This window comes from Oncorhynchus gorbuscha, unplaced genomic scaffold (assembly GCF_021184085.1).
Source record: "Oncorhynchus gorbuscha isolate QuinsamMale2020 ecotype Even-year unplaced genomic scaffold, OgorEven_v1.0 Un_scaffold_2688, whole genome shotgun sequence".
In the NCBI taxonomy this organism is placed as follows: domain Eukaryota; kingdom Metazoa; phylum Chordata; class Actinopteri; order Salmoniformes; family Salmonidae; genus Oncorhynchus; species Oncorhynchus gorbuscha.
Genome location: NW_025747130.1, coordinates 1 through 21,846, shown reverse-complemented (window position 1 = coordinate 21,846; position 21,846 = coordinate 1). Strand labels below are relative to the sequence as shown.

Below are 21,846 nucleotides of genomic sequence, written 5' to 3'. Positions count from 1 at the left end.
TCTTTTCCTCGTTCCAGCTGTTTTCTAAAACAATACAAATGGAAAACTAGTAGGACTAGTTGTTTTTTCTCACCAAGGTTACTCTTTTCCTCGTTCCAGCTGTTTTCTAAAACAATAAGAAATCAACAATAAAAACACACTGCTCAAAAGTTCAAACCAACAAAGGCAAAGCATGATTCAAGATTTTATCATATGCATCAAAATAATAACCATTTTGAAAAAGACCCAGTCAAAAACCTTCAACAGAAAAATACACCTGCATCAATTCACAAATTACCTTTTTTTGGAACTGACTAGGAAAGGAAAATATAGTTGGAATGGCATCATTACGTAAACGAATACCACGCCCAGTTGAGGGTGTTACCAGGTACTTCTCCTGGAAATGCTCGGAACACAGTCTGGAGCGTTTGGTTGGCTTCCAGGCTTTCAGTCTCGTCTGATGGATCCACTTTCTTAGTATTTTGGCGTCACTCAGCGGAAATCTGATGGCATGAGACAAAGGCAAAAAAAAAATGAGTCAAAAGTAACAAGTTCACAGGGCTCCCAAGTAGCGCAGTGTTTTAAAGCACTGCATCTCAGTACCAGTGGCGTCACTACAAATCCCGGGTTCGACTCCAGGCTGTATCAGAAGCGGCCGTGATTGGGTGTCCCATTGGGCGGCGCACAATTGGCCCAGCGTCGTCAGGTTAGGGTTTGGCTGTCATTGTAAATAAGACTGACTTGCCTTGTTAAATAACAGTTCATTCAAATAAAAGAGCTAATAATGATCAACAGAGATGAGAGGTACAATGCAGCTGTTTTTATCTCAATACCAAAATCATTTCTGGGTAACAATGAAGTATCTTACTTCAAATAAAATGGTCAAAAATAAACTAAAATAGCTCCTTAGCAAAGAGCAATTTCTCAAGCAAGAATTTAGCAAGGACTGTCTGAAAGGGGACTGAGTGGGGAGGGGACTGAGTGGGGAGGGGACTGAGTGGGGAGGGGACTGTCTGAAAGGGGACTGAGTGGGGAGGGGACTGAGTGGGGAGGGGACTGAGTGGGGAGGAGACTGAGTGGGGAGGGGACTGAGTGGGGAGGAGACTGAGTGGGGAGGAGACTGAGTGGGGAGGGGACTGAGTGGGGAGGAGACTGAGTGGGGAGGAGACTGAGTGGGGAGGAGACTGAGTGGGGAGGGGACTGAGTGGGGAGGAGACTGAGTGGGGAGGGGACTGAGTGGGGAGGGGAAAACTGAAAAATAGGTTTGGATTCTCTTTCTTATTGGTCTATCAACTAAGTTAGTGCCAGGTGACGTCACCAGGCAGGCCAAAACTCCATCCCACCAAAACATTCCAGGCAGTCTTTTTAAACAGCTCTTACACGAAAAGGTTAATATCACAATTTTCACAATATAATTCCAAAATCAGAGTTTGAATATATATATATATAAACACAGGAAATCACATCTGTGATAGTGCTGGACCTTTGAAGCTAATTCAGAGAAAACAGATGTCCTTGACACTTGTTTTGGTATACAGCTTAGGGATGGGGCTATAAGGAAATGTAACCCCGTAGTGCTCTAGATGAAAGGGGTGACAGTCCAGGACTCCCTAAAAACATGCCACTTTGATACATGTGACTTTTCGTAGCAGGTTAGGAAAGCATTCTCCTAACTTGCTACATTAATTATCCTAATATGCAACAAAAACAAAAATCATAGCTGTATGGAAGTGGCATGTTTTTAGGTCATCTCATGACAGTCCATGACAGGGGTGTAATCATTAGACATGCTGTTTTATAACTACAACCACCGTTTCTCTAGTTAGTACATCTTTTATTTTTTATTTTTTTATTTCACCTTTATTTAACCAGGTAGGCTAGTTGAGAACAAGTTCTCATTTGCAACTGCGACCTGGCCAAAATAAAGCATCTACTGGTAGGTCCCTCTCCGTTTCGTTCCGTTTGAGAATGTTTTGCAAAGGAAACCGTTTACTCCACACGGGAAACGGTTTGCAAAGGGAAAAATGGTTTCTATTGGTCAAATTTAGGTGGTCCCTCCCCGTTTCGTTTGCTTATGTTTGGTTCCTAGTGAATACACCCCACGACGGGCTGAAACATATTTTGAAGCCCTGTGTTGTTTGTTTACATCATTGTTATGTAAAACAATGGAGTAATAAAACCTTATATTTTGGGTATGATATAGAAAAACAGTTATGGCTCGCCTAAATATCGACAATAGCCGAGTTTTAAAAATCATTGCATTGGACATATTCCCAGATCCCTTCACAACAATGTAGTAATAACGTTAGCTAGCTAACTAGTTTGTTATAAGTTATAATACGACATGATCTATAACATCGAAATGACCGTAAATCTGTCAGCTAGCCTCACAAGATAACGTTAGCTGCTAACTAACTTTAAAAAATATATATATATTATTTTTATTAACAACAAATCAATACATAAAGCACATGAGGGAACACAAGCATACATAGATTACAAACAATGGACAATCGAGCTAGGGGGTACAATATCACATTACAATTACACAAGGACCTTAAGGGACATGCATATACTTACAATTCTAACAGCTTTTTTGTTAGTAGGGCATTTAACCGTCTTAAAATACAGTTCAATTTCTTTTTGTAGGATACGAAAATGTGGTTTTCTGTTTGTAAATTTACATTTGTGTATATGAAATTTGGCCAAAAGAATAATGAAATTAATTACATAAAAATGATTCCGCTTATTTCTATTGTATGTAAAGAATCCAAACAGTACATCTCTCCACAATAGTGTAAAATCTTCATAAATGTGTTCAATTATAAACCTACTGATGTCTTGCCACAGTTTTCTTACATGCATACAATGACAAAAAAAGATGCACAACTGTTTCTGGGTGGTCATTACATAAGGAGCCATTTGAGTTGATGTTTTCCTTAAACTTCTTCATATAGTGGTTGGCCGGATAATATTTATGAATAATTTTAAAGGAAACTTCCTTAATTTTGTTAACAAGTAGGTATGTTTGTGGCAACATCCAAACTTTTTTCCAACAGATATTATCAATAAATCCATTCCAATAAGGCATGACATAAGGTATGGATACAACATCCTGCTGAAACAAGGTTCGTATCACTCTGTTGTTGAATGGACCAAAAGAGAAACAAATCTTTCCTACTGATGAGTCAACAGGGTCAACAGAAGGTAGGCTCTGAGGGTCAGGTCTTGACATGTTCCTGAATAACATAGCAACACCTGAGGGAATGGCATCTAAAACAATTGCAAAATCTTTAGGTGTTACAGGGACCTTGTAAAGTGATAAGAATTCTTTATAACTGAGTAAAAGACCCTCTGCATTTACCAGTTGGCTCCCCAATAGGATATTATTTCTGAACCAATATTCTAAAAACAGAGAGGTATTTTTATACAATATATCCCGATTATTCCATATATAATATCTGTGTGGAGAAAAATTGTGTTTATAAATTAAGGACCATGACAAGAAAACCTGCCGATGAAAAGCAGAACGTTTCACTGGAACTTTGTCAATATTATAATTGCAAAACAACATGAAGTTAAGGCCACCAAAAGTAGAGAAGACATGATGAGGAATAAAATTCCAGATAGAAGTGGGTCTTCTTAGGAATTGTTTTATCAATTGATCTTGAAAGTATTATTTAAAGTAGTAAAATCGAGAAAATTCAGTCCAAGCCTTACCTGTGAAGCCTAACTTTTTTAGCACGCAACTGATTAGTTTGATCATATCTATCATGTCCTCTATTCTTACAGCTGTAAGCTGAACATGACATTTCTGATTTACAAATTGTTGATATTTTCCTTCTTCGTGTGAATTTCCGGCAGACGTTGTGTTAAGTATTGCTGCCTTTCGAAGGTCTGGGGGGCGTATTGCACATTTGGTCACCCAAAAATGAAAGGGAAAGGTGGAATGGGAAAATCTTAAATTGCACCAGGTCGAAACTCTGCATCAAAGCTCAACAAGAGAGACAGGGCTTGATATTTTTTTTTCCTCATTAGTGGTTTTATGACTTGTGGCATATTAAAAGGTTGTGCAACACCGCCACCAACTGGACAGGGTGGGAAAAAGGAAAATAACACCATGTACCTAGCTGCAGCCCAATATGGTGACTTGGGTATGAGCGAGTGGGTTTGTCGAAATGCAGAGTTGCAGTTTTAAAGCCAATTTCCTGCAAATCTACACATTTTATCATAGGGGGTCCTCCAGATAGCATATGATAGCAAAATGTGTAGAATTGCTGGAAATTAGCTTCAAAACTGCAATATTTTCTCTTGGCCTCATGACAAAATCTGTAATATAGAATTATAAAACTGCAAATGTTTCCCTCTGCACCATGGCAAAATGTGTTAAAATGCAGTAAGTTAGCTGTTTTCCCGGGCCCCAAATGCAGTAGATCGAGTAGGTGTGTTTTGTATCAGGTGAAAGTTGTTTGCATTCATTTTGGAACAGGGCTGCCTCCTGTTCAAAGCCCACGGTGAAGTCGGCTCAAAACAAAAGTGACGTAATTAGGCACATGGAGTAATGAATAGGGTTCTGTGTTTACACATGCAAAGTGATTGTTTTGGATAAAAACTTTCTATAACGTAGGCTATTTAGCCGACACTTTTATCTACTTCATTAAGTCAGCATTTCCTCATCTCCCACCCTCTATCGTAATCGCTCCTCTTTCACACCAGCTGCCGAACTAACCCTGATTCAGATGACCATTCTACCCATGCTAGATTACGGAGACGTAATTTATAGATCTGCAGGTATGGGCGCCCTCGAGCGGCTAAATGTGCTTTACCATTCAGCCATCAGATTTGCCACCAATGCTTCTTATAGGACACATCACTACACTCTATACTCCTCTGTAAACTGGTCATTTCTGTATACTCGTCGCAAGACACATTGGTTTATGCTTATTTATAAAAACCCTCCTAGGCCTCACTCCCCCCTATCTGAGATATATAATGTAGCCCTCATCCTCCACACACAACACCCGTTCTGCCAGTCACATTCTGTTAAAGGTTCCCAAAGCAAACACATCCCTGGGTCGCTCCTCTTTTCAGTTCACTGCATCTAGCGACTGGAACGAGCTGATAAAAACACTCAAACTGGACAGTTTTATCTCCATATTTTCATTCAAAGACTCAATCATTGACACTCTTACTGACGGTTGTGGCTGCTTCGCGTGATGTATTTTCGTCTCAACTTTCTTGCCCTTTGTGCTGCAGTCTGTGCCCAATAATGTTTTGATAAGAGAATTATGTTCTCAAGGTACATCACCCAATTTAATTATATTACTCAGTCTGCAAACCAGAATGTGTAAGATCCTGGTCGAATGAAACAGACGGAGGCCCAGCTAAAATTGTCATGCAGGTGAATGAGGACCCAAAAGCGACTTGGCGAAAACAGAGTATTTAATCCAGTAATAAACTTTACAAAACAAAAAGCATAATACTACTCGTAAAGACGAGAACAGACTGGAGACTTGATCGAGAACTGCAGGTTGCCTCGGGAAGGCACTTGAACCTAGCAGACTCAGACACCTGCTCACCACGCAGCATCTGAGGGAAACACGACACGACAGGGCAAAACATAGACACAGCACGGTGAATATAGATGAGGATCCGACAGGGCAGGTACGGAAAACAAGGAGAGAAATAGGGACTCTAATCAGGGAAAAGGATCGGGAACAGGTGTGGGAAGACTAAATGATGATTAGGGGAATAGGAACAGCTGGGAGCAGGAACGGAACGATAGAGAGAAGAGAGAGCGAGAGAGTGAGAGAGGGGGGGGGAGAGAGAGGGATAGAAAGAGGGAAAGAACCTAATAAGACCAGCAGAGGGAAACGAATAGAAGGGGAAGCACAGGGACAAGACATGATAATTAATGACAAAACATGACAGTACCCCCCACTCACCGAGCGCCTCCTGGCGCACTCGAGGAGGAATCCTGGCGGCAACGGAGGAAATCATCAATGAGTGAACGGTCCAGCACGTCCCGAGACGGAACCCAACTCCTCTCCTCAGGACCGTAACCCTCCCAATCCACTAAGTATTGGTGACCCCGTCCCCGAGAACGCATGTCCATGATCTTATGTACCTTGTAAATAGGTGCGCTCTCGACAAGGACGGGAGGGGGAGGGAAGACGAACGGGGGTGCGAAGAAAGGGCTTGACACAGGAGACATGGAAGACAGGATGGACGCGACGAAGATGTCGCGGAAGAAGCAGTCGCACAGCGACAGGATTGACGACCTGGGAGACACGGAACGGACCAATGAACCGCGGAGTCAACTTACGAGAAGCTGTCGTAAGAGGAAGGTTGCGAGTGGAAAGCCACACTCTCTGGCCGCAACAATACCTTGGACTCTTAATCCTGCGTTTATTGGCGGCTCTCACAGTCTGTGCCCTGTAGCGGCAAAGTGCAGACCTCACCCTCCTCCAGGTGCGCTCACAACGTTGGACAAACGCTTGAGCGGAGGGAACGCTGGACTCGGCAAGCTGGGAAGAGAATAGAGGAGGCTGGTAACCCAGACTACTCTGAAATGGAGATAACCCGGTAGCAGACGAAGGAAGCGAGTTGTGAGCGTATTCTGCCCAGGGGAGCTGTTCTGCCCAAGACGCAGGGTTTCTGAAAGAAAGGCTGCGTAGTATGCGACCAATCGTCTGATTGGCCCTCTCTGCTTGACCGTTAGACTGGGGATGAAACCCGGAAGAGAGACTGACGGACGCACCAATCAAACGACAGAACTCCCTCCAAAACTGTGACGTGAATTGCGGGCCTCTGTCTGAAACGGCGTCTAACGGGAGGCCATGAATTCTGAACACATTCTCGATAATGATTTGTGCCGTCTCCTTAGCGGAAGGAAGTTTAGCGAGGGGAATGAAATGTGCCGCCTTAGAGAACCTATCGACAACCGTAAGAATCACAGTCTTCCCCGCAGACAAAGGCAGACCGGTAATGAAGTCTAGGGCGATGTGAGACCATGGTCGAGAAGGAATGGGGAGCGGTCTGAGACGACCGGCAGGAGGAGAGTTACCCGACTTAGTCTGCGCGCAGTCCGAACAAGCAGCCACGAAACGGCGCGTGTCACGCTCCTGAGTCGGCCACCAAAAGCGCTGGCGAATAGACGCAAGAGTGCCTCGAACACCGGGATGACCAGCTAACTTGGCAGAGTGAGCCCACTGAAGAACAGCCAGACGAGTGGAAACAGGAACGAAAAGGAGGTTACTAGGACAAGCGCGCGGCGACGCAGTGTGCGTGAGTGCTTGCTTAACCTGTCTTTCAATTCCCCAGACTGTCAACCCGACAACACGCCCATAAGGAAGAATCCCCTCGGGATCAGTAGAAGCCACAGAAGAACTAAACAGACGGGATAAGGCATCAGGCTTGGTGTTCTTGCTACCCGGACGGTAAGAAATCACAAACTCGAAACGAGCGAAAAACAACGCCCAACGAGCTTGACGGGCATTAAGTCGTTTGGCAGAACGGATGTACTCAAGGTTCTTATGGTCTGTCCAAACGACAAAAGGAACGGTCGCCCCCTCCAACCACTGTCGCCATTCGCCTAGGGCTAAGCGGATGGCGAGCAGTTCACGGTTACCCACATCATAGTTGCGCTCAGATGGCGACAGGCGATGAGAAAAATAAGCGCAAGGATGAACCTTATCGTCAGACTGGAAGCGCTGGGATAGAATGGCTCCCACGCCTACCTCTGAAGCGTCAACCTCGACAATGAATTGTCTAGTGACGTCAGGAGTAACGAGGATAGGAGCGGACGTAAAACGTTCTTTTAGAAGATCAAAAGCTCCCTGGGCGGAACCGGACCACTTAAAACACGTCTTGACAGAAGTAAGAGCTGTGAGAGGGGCAGCAACTTGACCAAAATTACGAATGAAACGCCGATAGAAATTAGCGAAACCTAAAAAGCGCTGCAACTCGACACGTGACCTTGGAACGGGCCAATCACTGACAGCTTGGACCTTAGCGGAATCCATCTGAATGCCTTCAGCGGAACTAACGGAACCGAGAAAAGTAACGGAGGAGACATGAAAAGAGCACTTCTCAGCCTTAACGTAGAGACAATTCTCTAAAAGGCGCTGTAGAACACGTCGAACGTGCTGAACATGAATCTCGAGTGACGGTGAAAAAATCAGGATATCGTCAAGATAGACAAAAACAAAGATGTTCAGCATGTCTCTCAGAACATCATTAACTAATGCCTGAAAAACAGCTGGCGCATTGGCGAGACCAAACGGCAGAACCCGGTACTCAAAATGCCCTAACGGAGTGTTAAACGCCGTTTTCCACTCGTCCCCCTCTCTGATGCGCACGAGATGGTAAGCGTTACGAAGGTCCAACTTAGTAAAGCACCTGGCTCCCTGCAGAATCTCGAAGGCTGATGACATAAGGGGAAGCGGATAACGATTCTTAACCGTTATGTCATTCAGCCCTCGATAATCCACGCAGGGGCGCAGAGTACCGTCCTTCTTCTTAACAAAAAAGAACCCCGCCCCGGCCGGAGAGGAAGAAGGCACTATGGTACCGGCGTGAAGAGACACAGATAAATAATCCTCGAGAGCCTTACGTTCGGGAGCCGACAGAGAGTATAGTCTACCCCGAGGAGGAGTGGTCCCCGGAAGGAGATCAATACTACAATCATACGACCGGTGAGGAGGAAGGGAGTTGGCTCGGGACCGACTGAAGACCGTGCGCAGATCATGATATTCCTCCGGCACTCCTGTCAAATCGCCAGGTTCCTCCTGAGAAGTGGGGACAGAAGAAATGGGAGGGATGGCAGACATTAAGCACTTCACATGACAAGATACGTTCCAGGATAGGATAGAATTACAAGACCAATTAATAGAAGGATTATGACATACTAGCCAGGGATGACCCAAAACAACAGGTGTGAAAGGTGAACGAAAAATCAAAAAAGAAATAGTCTCACTGTGGTTACCAGATACTGTGAGAGTTAAAGGTAGTGTCTCAAATCTGATACTGGGAAGATGACTACCATCTAAGGCAAACATGGGCGTAGGCTTGTCTAACTGTCTGAAAGGAATGTTATGTTTCCGAACCCATGCTTCGTCCATGAAACAACCCTCAGCCCCAGAGTCAATCAAGGCACTGCATGTAGCACCCGAACCGGTCCAGCGTAGATGGACCGACATAGTAGTACAGGATCTAGATGAAGAGACCTGAGTAGTAGCGCTCACCAGTAGCCCTCCGCTTACTGATGGGCTCTGGCCTCTTACTGGACATGAATTAACAAAATGTCCATCAAATCCGCAATAGAGGCACAGGCGGTTGGTGATCCTCCGTTCCCTCTCCTTAGTCGAGATGCGAATCCCTCCCAGCTGCATGGGCTCAGTCTCAGAGCCAGAGGAGGGAGATGGTTGCGATGCGGAGCAGGGAAACACCGTTGATGCGAGCTCTCTTCCACGAGCCTGGTGACGAAGATCTACCCGTCGTTCTATGCGGATGGAGAGAGCAATCAAAGAGTCCACACTGGAAGGAACCTCCCGAGAGAGAATCTAATCTTTGACCACTGTGTGGAGTCCCTCCAGAAAACGAGCGAGCAGCGCCGGCTCGTTCCAGTCACTAGAGGCAGCAAGAGTACGAAACTCTATAGAATAATCCGTTATGGATCGATCACCTTGGCATAGGGAAGCCAGGACCCTAGAAGCCTCCCCACCAAAAACTGAACGGTCAAAAACCCGAATCATCTCCTCTTTAAAGTTCTGGTAATTGTTAGAACAATCAGCCCTTGCCTCCCAGATAGCTGTGCCCCACTCTCGGGCCCGGCCAGTAAGGAGTGAAATGACGTAAGCAACCCGAGCTCTCTCTCTAGAGTATGTGTTGGGTTGGAGAGAAACACAATCTCACACTGGGTGAGAAAGGAGCGGCACTCAGTGGGCTGCCCGGAGTAGCAAGGTGGGTTATTAACCCTAGGTTCTGGAGGCTCGGCAGGCCAGGAAGTAACAGGTGGCACGAGACGAAGACTCTGGAACTGTCCAGAGAGGTCGGAAACCTGAGCGGCCAGGTTCTCCACGGCATGGCGAGCAGCAGACAATTCCTGCTCGTGTCTGCCGAGCATGGCTCCTTGGATCTCGACGGCAGTGTTACGAGCGTCTGTAGTCGCTGGGTCCATTCCTCGGTCGGATCCTTCTGTCATGCAGGTGAATGAGGACCCAAAAGCGACTTGGCGAAAACAGAGTATTTAATCCAGTAATAAACTTTACAAAACAAAAAGCATAATACTACTCGTAAAGACGAGAACAGACTGGAGACTTGATCGAGAACTGCAGGTTGCCTCGGGAAGGCACTTGAACCTAGCAGACTCAGACACCTGCTCACCACGCAGCATCTGAGGGAAACACGACACGACAGGGCAAAACATAGACACAGCACGGTGAATATAGATGAGGATCCGACAGGGCAGGTACGGAAAACAAGGAAATAGGGACTCTAATCAGGGAAAAGGATCGGGAACAGGTGTGGGAAGACTAAATGATGATTAGGGGAATAGGAACAGCTGGGAGCAGGAACGGAAAGATAGAGAGAAGAGAGAGCGAGAGAGTGAGAGAGGGAGGGGGAGAGAGAGGGATAGAAAGAGGGAAAGAACCTAATAAGACCAGCAGAGGGAAACGAATAGAAGGGGAAGCACAGGGACAAGACATGATAATTAATGACAAAACATGACAAAAATAGTCAAAAAGGTTTATTCACGGGAACGTTCTAAAGTCAAGAATACAAAACAATTCATTTTATACTGACTTCTCACGCCCACACACACACACACATTCACACAAACAAACAGACGCACACAATGTCCTCACTACCCAGCCGACAGAGTTTAGGGAGACCTTGAGCCGTACTCCCTGTTCTCTCCCAAATCTCTGGTCAGGTCGGCGACGAATTTTGCTCAGTCTGTCTTAAAAATTCCATAAAGACAAACATTAGCTATATTGTTTTACCCTAATTCGGACTAGAACTACACATTTATTGATTATAATTTTATACATTCTAATCAATTCCATACAATTATGTGGTTTCAGGGTGGAATATTCAAATCATTCAATTAACAGATAAATCCCATTAACATGTTTGTACCATGATTTGTGCTACAGCCATGTTGTGTTGTCATGTGTTGCTGCCATGCTGTCTTAGGTCTCTCTTTATGTAGTGTAGTGGTGTCTCTCTCTTGTGGTGATGTGTGTTTTGTCCTATATTGTTATTTTAATCCCAGCCCCCGTCCCCGCAGGCCTTTTTGTCTTTTGGTAGACCGTCATTGTAAATAAGAATTTGTTCTTAACTGACTTGCCTAGTTAAATAAAAATAATAATAATATATGCCATTTAGCAGACGCTTTTATCCAAAGCGACTTACAGTCATGTGTGCATACATTCTACGTATGGGTGGTCCCGGGAATCGAACCCACTACCCTGGCGTTACAAGCGCCATGCTCTACCAACTGAGCTACAGAAGGACCATTATTATTATTATATTATTGAACTTGCAAATTATATTATTATATTATTAAATAAAAATACAGAAAATAAAATAATCCATAAGAAATTTAGTCATGTGTGCATCCATTTTATGTATGGGTGTTCTGAGCAGGAATGGAACTCAAGCCTAGCGTTACAAGCACCATGCTCTACCAACTACAGAGGACCATATCTGCCCTCCCAAATGGAAACTAGTTTCATTTAAATGTGTATTTTATGAAAAAGAGATGCATGTTTCTAGACGATGCACAATGCTGCCTTGTTGACATGACCCAGCGGCACAGATTACTGTTCCATTTGAGAAGGGCGCTCCTCCCTCACCGCTTTGACCCTTTCAAATCACAGGCCATAGACCGCTGCCCCCCAGTTCAGCATAATCAAATGTCTCTGTCTACTGTCCCCCAACAGAGTGGGAAGTAGCTGCCTAGTAGCCAACATCAAGGTGATAGTCACAGTAAGCAACAGTCTAACTAACCTATAGCAGAGCTCCTTTCAACACACCTACTCCTGTCCTTTCAACATGCCCACTCTCCCATACTCTGGTTCCCATAATGGACTGCAACTACTCCATTCTCTAAAATACCCCAAATAAGAGAGAAATGATGAAGCACTGAAGCAGTATATAGATGTCTGCCCAAATGCATTATTAAACACCAATCTACTGTTTGAGCACACACAACTTGAAAACAACACCGTTTTATTTCATTCCAAAAACTTTTATGACTGAGAAACTTATAAGTATATACACATTATAAACTCTTATTGTTCAAACTTCTTCCCCTAGGAACCTTTTTTCACTCCAACAGCAATCTCTTCCTTCACCACCACTTGGTGTCCAACGTCCTTATTATATCCTCCGTCTTTTCAGTCTTTGTTTGAAAAGCTTTCTCATTTACATCCAGTTCTTCATGTCCTTGTCTCCTAACCCCTCATGACCTCCAGGGCCACCCTGCAGCTCATGGCCACCCTGCAGCTCACACAGGTGTGGGTGTAGTCCTCATCCCCAAGTTTCATCTCCTCATATCTCTTCAGCTCTGAGTCCTGGCTGACCGTGCTCCATTGACTGCACTGATTGCACTCCACACGGACTTCCCTTTGAGGTGGCTGGGCATCTAGTATGACAAAGGTCCTTCCTTTTATCCCATTATCCTTCAATGCAAACAGGTTGGTCAAAGCACAAGTCAGTATAAAGGCTCAACTAAAATATGATACAATTCTATTTCTATGTGCATTTTCTTCATTCATTCAATGGGAATCAATAATATGAGTATGTTTTGTTGTAGGAGTGGTAAAGTGTAAACACTGTCAGTCTCCAACTTACAGGCAGCTTTCTTGGTGAGGTGGAGACAGACTGAGTCCCTCCGCAGCGCAGCAGAGACAGGGGTATTTGTCTGGTGGTGGGGTGCTCTTTGCAGCAGAAGCTGAACACACTGGCAGCCAGGTAAACATCCCAACGATCAGGATGTTCTTTCACCAAATCTGACACCAACCTGTCCAGGTATATGATGAAAAATGTATTAAAACAAAACACATGCCTATTATAATGGGGCGGCAGGGTAGCCTAGTGGTTAGAGCGTTGGACTAGTAACTGGAAGGTTGCAAGTTCAAATCCCCGAGCTGACAAAGTACAAATCTGTCATTCTGCCCCTGAACAGGCAGTTAACCCACTGTTCCTAGGCCGTCATTGAAAATGAGAATTTGTTCTTAACTGACTTGCCTAGTTAAAATAAAATAACAAGTCAGCAAGTCAGTTGGGCTAGCATGACATGTGTTTGGATTCAGTAAACTGCCAAAAGATTATTGCAATCATCCCAATTCGATTTAGTAGACTAGTATCCATAGTATAAGCTTTTAGAATCAGGTGGCTGTGTAGCAAGGTACATTGGAGGACAAACCGGTCTACAAGGGACTTTGTTACTGGATCCAGTGACACTCCCAGAGGACGGTAGAATATGAGTTGGCATGTCAGTTTCTTCAGATCACCCAAAGCCAAGTTGATCTGTAAAATTTAAAAAGAGAAGGGGAACTTAACAGGGGTTTGAACCAATTCAGGGAACAGGACCAGAAAACAACAACATTTTTGGAGGAACAGAATCAGAACAGGGAACAAAAGTTGTTCCGGAACAGAACAGTTGTTTGAAAACCATGGGAACCGGTTAATAAAGTAATTTTACTTTCCAGGCCCACAAAAAAATGCTACAAAGCGTCTATGCAAAGCCCTCACTCTGTCACTCAGAAACATATTCCAGTGCCTGCCTGCTGAACATCAAATCAAATTTGATTGTCACATACGCTGAATACATTTTTTATTCACCTTACAGTGAAACTTTATTTTGCCGGTCAGAACAGTGGAATGGAACTACACAAATGATGGTTTTGTTCAGAGCGAAACAATTGGAAAATTATTTTGGTTCCACCCATGGTACTTAATATTCATGAGATAACTTAGTGCAACACTTAATTTCCCCCCAAAACATTTTATTTAGGGCAGTACAGTAACACTTACATCCATACATGCATGCATGCATCTCTTACCTCTAAAATGTGTGCTCGAGTCAAACAAGACAGGATTCCAACAGGGAAGCCAAAGCGAGAGATGAGGTCAGAGATGATTTTGGCAATCTCTTTACTGTTGTTGGTCTTCATGGGGTAGGCTTCCATCCATTTGGAGTAGTAGTCCATTACAGTTAGTACAAACTTGTGTCTACTTTTGGTCTCTGGAAATGGTCCCTTCACATCCATTGTCAGCCAATCCCATTTCTCCTTGATCTGGTTCAGATAAAGTCATTTGCAGTTATAATGTGTAGTTATGTGTAGTTATATGTGTAGTTATAATGTGTAGTTATAATGTGTAGTTATAATGTGTAGTTATATGTGTAGTTATAATGTGTAGTTATATGTGTAGTTATAATGTGTAGTTATAATGTGTAGTTATAATGTGTAGTTATAATGTGTAGTTATATGTGTAGTTATAATGTGTAGTTATATGTGTAGTTATGTGTAGTTATATGTGTAGTTATGTGTAGTTATAATGTGTAGTTATAATGTGTAGTTATATATGTAGTTATATATGTAGTTATATATGTAGTTATATGTGTAGTTATAATGTGTAGTTATATGTGTAGTTATATGTGTCGTTATAATGTGTAGTTATATGTGTAGTTATATGTGTAGTTATAATGTGTAGTTATAATGTGTAGTTATAATGTGTAGTTATGTGTCGTTATAATGTGTCGTTATAATGTGTAGTTATATGTGTAGTTATAATGTGTAGTTATATGTGTAGTTATAATGTGTAGTTATATGTGTAGTTATATGTGTCGTTATAATGTGTAGTTATAATGTGTAGTTATATGTGTCGTTATAATGTGTAGTTATATGTGTAGTTATATGTGTAGTTATATGTGTAGTTATATGTGTCGTTATATGTGTCGTTATATGTGTAGTTATAATGTGTAGTTATATGTGTAGTTATATGTGTTGTTATGTGTAGTTATATGTGTAGTTATATGTGTAGTTATATGTGTAGTTATATGTGTAGTTATATGTGTCGTTATAATGTGTAGTTATATGTGTAGTTATATGTGTAGTTATAATGTGTAGTTATAATGTGTAGTTATATGTGTCGTTATAATGTGTAGTTATATGTGTAGTTATATGTGTAGTTATATGTGTAGTTATAATGTGTAGTTATATGTGTAGTTATATGTGTCGTTATAATGTGTAGTTATATGTGTAGTTATATGTGTAGTTATATGTGTCGTTATAATGTGTAGTTATATGTGTCGTTATATGTGTAGTTATAATGTGTAGTTATAATGTGTAGTTATAATGTGTAGTTATATGCACATCCATTAACATGAAGTAATGGGCTGGGGAATACACACGACAGTAACCCTTTAAGTTGACATGGGTCAAAATAATGTTGTTGCCCGCTGTCCAGAATACAATGGTCTGTCAGAAACCTTACCTTGATTGCGTGCTTGGGGATAAAGATCAGACCTTGCTTTTCTAAAGTTGCAGATGAGATCTGAAATTATCAGGAGTTCAGTTATTAAAGCACGTGTATGGAAAGGTTTAAGGTTATAGAAGACCTTTATAGGATGCTGTAATCATACACGCAACTGGCCCTAGAGGTCTGGGCCTCATTAACATCGTTTTGGTTGGGAGTAACGGTGACACTACTTTTCAACACGCTCCTCCCTGGGATTCTTGAGCAGGTACTGTGCATTAAGCTGTTTGGATGGAAACATTTGGAATATTTGGCAAAAGATACATACATGGTTGTTCTGTAAGGTCTGTAAGGAATTAGGGGAACCCTTTCCAAACCAACAATGTTGATGAGCTCAATCAGCTTCATAATGAGGGCTAACTCACAACTTACTTCTTTAGGCATGTCTTTTACAGCCCAGTCAATACTCTGAAAAACAAATAAATACTAAATAAATAAACATGAATTAAATATTTGTTTAAAAAAATCTAGATAAGACTTTGTACCTGTGGAACACAGTAGTCGTCATGGAAACGACTTGGGTGCCATATACTGTGGTTTAAGTAGGTGGGTGGAGACTTCTCCCGTTGTGTTGACTCCTCAGGAACAGGATCCTCTGGAAACTGAAATCACCAGTAGAGGCAAAATACATGTTTATTTGTGGAATCAAAAAGGGAAATACATATGTGGCATATCCATTAGTGTAAACAGCAACACCAATGGAAAACTGGTATTACAGTTTACATATCCATTAGTGTAAACAGCAACACCAATGGAAAACTGGTATTACAGTTTACATATCCATTAGTGTAAACAGCAACACCAATGGAAAACTGGTATTACAGTTTACATATCCTTTAGTGTTAACAGCAACACCAATGGAAAACCGGTATTACAGTTTACATATCCTTTAGTGTTAACAGCAACACCAATGGAAAACCGGTATTACAGTTTACATATCCATTAGTGTAAACAGCAACACCAATGGAAAACTGGTATTACAGTTTACATATCCTTTAGTGTTAACAGCAACACCAATGGAAAACCGGTATTACAGTTTACATATCCTTTAGTGTTAACAGCAACACCAATGGAAAACCGGTATTACAGTTTACATATCCATTAGTGTAAACAGCAACACCAATGGAAAACTGGTATTACAGTTTACATATCCTTTAGTGTTAACAGCAACACCAATGGAAAACCGGTATTACAGTTTACATATCCTTTAGTGTTAACAGCAACACCAATGGAAAACCGGTATTACAGTTTACATATCCTTTAGTGTAAACAGCAACACCAATGGAAAACCGGTATTACAGTTTACATATCCTTTAGTGTTAACAGCAACACCAATGGAAAACCGGTATTACAGTTTACATATCCTTTAGTGTAAACAGCAACACCAATGGAAAACCGGTATTACAGTTTACATATCCTTTAGTGTAAACAGCAACACCAATGGAAAACCGGTAGTACAGTATTACATTTTTTAAATTTTGCATTTCTCACCAAGGTTACTCTTTTCCTCCTTCCGGCTGTTTTCTGAAACTACAAGAACTCAACAATAAAACACAAAGTTCAACTCAACCAACAAAGCCAAAGCACGTTTCAAGAATCCCTCATATGTTAAATTCACAACCGCCAGACTCAGTTAGGTCTAATAGTTGAAATGAAAACAACACACCTGCCTCAATTTATAATATAATAATAATAATAATATATGCCATTTAGCAGACGCTTTTATCCAAAGCGACTTACAGTCATGTGTGCATACTAAATAGGTATACTAAATACCTTTTTTTGTAGGTGACTAGGAAAGGCAAAGATAGTTGGTATTGCATCATCACGTAAACGCACTGTCTGCCCAGTTCTATCCATGCACCTCTCCTCAAAATGCTCTGAGCACAGTAAGGAATGAGGGTTGGCTGCCAGTCTTTCCATTTCATCTGACCCACCCACTCTTTTATTCGTTTAGGATCACGCTTTGGAAAGCTGTTAACACAGGAAAAATGTTGAAAGAACCAAATGTAAACAACAGGGCAATCTGTGATTGTAACATACATTTTTGAACTTTTTAATTAATTATATATAACCATTGATTCTTGAAGAATATAACTTATAAATGCACCATGTGCTTAGTTCAACTGTCATACCCAATCAGAACCCAAAATATAAGAGTGTAATTGTAAACAAACACTTTATAGCCTCACAACATTGCTAAAACTATAATTTTGACATCATGGATGGTCACTCTTGTCAGTCCTTGCATTCATAGCTATGTCTATGAATTTGACAGTAGTTACATTTCTCCAGCTCCATCCCTCATCTATTTACCAAAATGAGTGGCGAGGCTTTGTTATTGTTAGTTTGAAATGCAAATCGAAAAAGACAGGGATGAAACAGCGAGCACTTAGGCCGGGGTACTAAGGGGTGTTCAGTTTTTTAGAAGTTACACGTTCTTTGTGATAAGGTAACTAACATTTATGTCACATTCGTAAGCTAGCTACACAAGCTAACCAAGCACTGTAGCTAACGTAAGCTGACTAGCTAGCTGGCCAAATGTCGACGTTAATCAGATGCTGAAAGCCTACCTGTGAAATGTAACCTTGTTTGTTTTATGTTTAACATTTTTAAACGTATTCCTACAGTTGAAAGCTGAACAACGTCCTGGCATTTTTGCTCGGTAGCTAGTTTTAGCTAACAACTATTAGACCAGGGAATATAAAAAAAAATAAACAAGGAAGTGACACACAGGAAGTTAACTTTTTTTAGGCCTCTTCTTCTTCTTCTTCTTCTGCCACAACACATCTGTAAAGAAGACAGAAAAATGGCGGACCTCAGGAAAATCAGTTCTGGGTCTCTGCCTTATGTAAACGTTTCCCGAAAAGTGTCAGTTCAAGGGAAGATTTTTATCCTACTCTGTATAATATTGGCCGAACCCGGAGGAGCTACCACCCACTGGGTTGTCACTGAAGATGGAAAAATTCAACAGCAAGTACGTTAACGGCCCGTGTTTATAACCGTATGTTGCTAGCTAGCTAACGATTTTATCACATATAGGTAGAACCCGTTTCTTTGACTTTACTGTTGCTAACATTTTCTAACACGGCTGAAGGCTCATACTAGCTTGTCAACCATCGATTGCCAATTAACTACTTATAAGTTCCTCTCTGGGACTTTTGCTAGCACAGTAATGCAGCAATGCTGACCCCCAGATAAATAACGTTAGCTAAGTTAGTTAGAGAACGGGGTTTCTGAGTAAGCCAGAATTAACTTACATATTATCTAGCTCTAACTAGCTAAAGGCATCCAATCATCCTAGAAAATCTAAAATAACGCAAACTAGTGATAGGTGATTGGTAGGTAGTAGGTTGGCAAGCTAGCTAATTAGCTACTGGGCTCAAAGATAATGGGCACAACAGAGCTGACAGACTCAGAGTCGGCACATCCAGCTAACTAGTAGTTCTGATGCAACCAATAGTTTTGACATCCAGCACAATGTCAAAACTCTCTTGGTTGCATCGAAGCTAAGTGAATTGAATATACAATTGTGATTCGGGCTTGATGTAAGCCCATAAATAAAAGGGGTTTAAATAAAATAATATTTGATGTAACCTTTGTAGCTATACACAACTAATCTAAAGTATCCACTTACAAGTGACGTTTAGAAGGACATTAAATGTTCAGACTATTTAGCCATTGACATCATGTTCAGCTGTGGCCAAACTATCTCAAATGGATGGATTGGGGGAAAAAACAAAGATGACCAACTGCTACTATTACGAAATTACGGTGTCAAATCAGCCAGGTTCCTCTGCCTCAATTGTGTTTTGGTGTTGTCTCACTTCACGTGTACTGTGGTCAGCGGACTCAGAGGTCTTTAGACTTTGGGGTCGAGTCATAGAGTGGAAACAAGTACTGTCACTGTTTATTTTAATACTAACATTTTCATTTTTTTTTGCAGGTTGACTCTCCTTTGAATCTTAAACATCCACACGACCTTGTCATCTTCATGCGACAGGAGACCCGTGTCAATTACCTGAAGAAGTTAGAGGTGATGATCATCTTTTAATGACTACCTCACAGTGCTTATAGCCTATTGCTCTACTTCCTGGTTTTACAATGTTAGTCCAAGGCCACTGTGTTAAACATCTATACTGCTGTGCTCTCCCTTACTTGAAAGATGCAATATCTCCAATATTCACAGCTGTTCAATAGTCATTTAATACTCATTGATTAGTGAAGAATATATTGGATCACATCAGATGGCGCAACCTGTCTTCCTTTCTTCATGTTCCAGGGAGATATAGCATTGCTTCCAAATCAAGTCCCACTGAAATGTCTGAATCTCATGTCTCTGACCCCTGCTTTGTTCAGAAGCAGCTTGTCGCTCAGAAGATTCACATTGAGGAGAATGAGGACAGGGACACAGGCTTGGAGCAGAGGCACTATAAAGAGGATGCCGACTGTGTCATGGCTAAAGTACCCCTGGGAGACTTGGATCTCTACGATGGTACCTACATCTCCCTGGAGAGTAAAGACATCAGGTAAGCCCAGGCTGTGTACTCTTGACCAATCATTTGGTTGTTACTAATGTGCCCTCACATAACTCATTATCAAGGGGAAGCACTGATAAGGGATGTTGACATATGTCATCCGTCATTGGTCGTGCTCCAAAATGGCTTCATCTTATCATTGACATTGACCAATGACATGAGTCATTTTTGGGGTGATTTTCAACAACATACAATATATAAGCATTGGATGATCACGTCACATATGTTAGAGGTCATGACACTACAGCACAAAACAACATATTTTTATACAAACAAATATATATTTGTTTTAATTTAACATTTATTTAACTAGGCAAGTCAGTTAAGAACAAATTCTTATTTACAATGACGGCCTAGGAACAGTGGTTTAGCTGCCTTGTTCAGGGGCAAAACAACATATTTTTACCTTGTCAGCACAGGGATTCGATCTAGCAACCTTTCTGTTACTGGCCCATCGCTCTAACCACTAGGCTACTTGCTGGTTACTGGCCCATCGCTCTAACCACTAGGCTACTTGCTGGTTACTGGCCCATCGCTCTAACCACTAGGCTACCTGCTGGTTACTGGCCCATCGCTCTAACCACTAGGCTACTTGCTGGTTACTTGCCCATCGCTCTAACCACTAGGCTACTTGCTGGTTACTTGCCCATCGCTCTAACCACTAGGCTACCTGCTGGTTACTGGCCCATCGCTCTAACCACTAGGCTACCTGCTGGTTACTGGCCCATTGCTCTAACCACTAGGCTACCTGCTGGTTACTGGCCCATCGCTCTAACCACTAGGCTACCTGCTGGTTACTGGCCCATCGCTCTAAACACTAGGCTACCTGCTGGTTACTGGCCCATCGCTCTAACCACTAGGCTACCTGCTGGTTACTGGCCCATCGCTCTAACCACTAGGCTACTTGCTGGTTACTTGCCGATCGCTCTAACCACTAGGCTACTTGCTGGTTACTGGCCCATCGCTTTAACCACTAGGCTACTTGCTGGTTACTGGCCCATCGCTCTAACCACTAGGCTACTTGCTGGTTACTGGCCCATCGCTCTAACCACTAGGCTACCTGTCGCCCACAAATAAACAATGGAAGTATTTACATACTGTCAGAAGTCATTATTAGGACACACAAAGTGATATTCGAACATTGGAGAATGTAGGGAGTTTACAAGAGGACAAGTATTCTTGATGACACCCTGGTGATGAGAAATCAACAAAGATTTCTGATCGAATAAACCATGATGGCTTGTCTTTCACATCTAGATAAACATGTCCTACATCAACAGGCATTTTAAACAGCTCCATGATACAAGTCAACCACTGGTTACCTTTTCTGCTCTTGTTCCCCCTCTTCTGCTGGACACTACACTAATGTTCCCTGGACCTTGACTATGGATGTTTCTTTCAGCCCTGAGGATTACGAGATTTTAGGTCCCCTCTACCCCCGGATCTGGAGAAGCCTGACTGTGCCAGAGTGTTTGAGCTCCCATATAGTATCCACGGTTTCCAGCATCTCCGGGTGAGTTGGAAGGGGAAAGCAAACCCGCTTGTTAATGGGATTGCACATACTTGTCTGGATCTGTGCCATATATGTCTATGTTTTCCAGGGCGTGCAGGAACAGGTGAACCTCACATCTCCTCTGCTCTCTAAAGAGGACCCCATTTTTGGCTCCCCTGTCCCACAAACTGGGCCGCAGCATGGACGAGGTGGGCCATCGCATCCAGCAGGGCCTGCTGAGGGTACGTTAAGCCTATCGCCACTCTTCACCCTCACATATAGCCG

At 42.4% G+C, this 21,846-nt stretch overlaps 1 protein-coding gene across 1 annotated transcript; it reads right to left on the bottom strand.

Annotated features, from left to right (window-relative positions):
• Positions 1-12,220: 12,220 nt before the first annotated feature.
• Positions 12,221-18,251, bottom strand: LOC124026356. Its single transcript, XM_046339381.1, has 10 exons — positions 18,105-18,251; positions 17,308-17,505; positions 17,023-17,061; positions 16,017-16,133; positions 15,904-15,939; positions 15,490-15,549; positions 14,055-14,288; positions 13,415-13,518; positions 12,841-13,009; positions 12,221-12,668 (listed from the first exon to the last, which is right to left on the bottom strand). Exons 2-10 carry the CDS (start codon positions 17,452-17,454, stop codon positions 12,441-12,443), a joined length of 1,134 nt encoding a protein of 377 aa, XP_046195337.1. The 5' UTR covers positions 17,455-17,505; positions 18,105-18,251; the 3' UTR covers positions 12,221-12,440.
• Positions 18,252-21,846: the final 3,595 nt, after the last annotated feature.

What these genes read in the sequence shown, in the direction of transcription:
- LOC124026356 (XM_046339381.1), bottom strand. Translation starts at nt 17,454, where the DNA reads ATGGAAAGACTGGCAGCCAACCCTCATTCCTTACTGTGCTCAGAGCAT. An exon ending in CTAGTCACCTACAAAAAAAG is followed by an intron (nt 17,062 to 17,307) that starts GTATTTAGTATA and finishes GAGTTCTTGTAG; the next exon opens with TTTCAGAAAACAGCCGGAAG. An exon ending in CCTCACCAAGAAAGCTGCCT is followed by an intron (nt 12,669 to 12,840) that starts GTAAGTTGGAGA and finishes TTTGCATTGAAG; the next exon opens with GATAATGGGATAAAAGGAAG.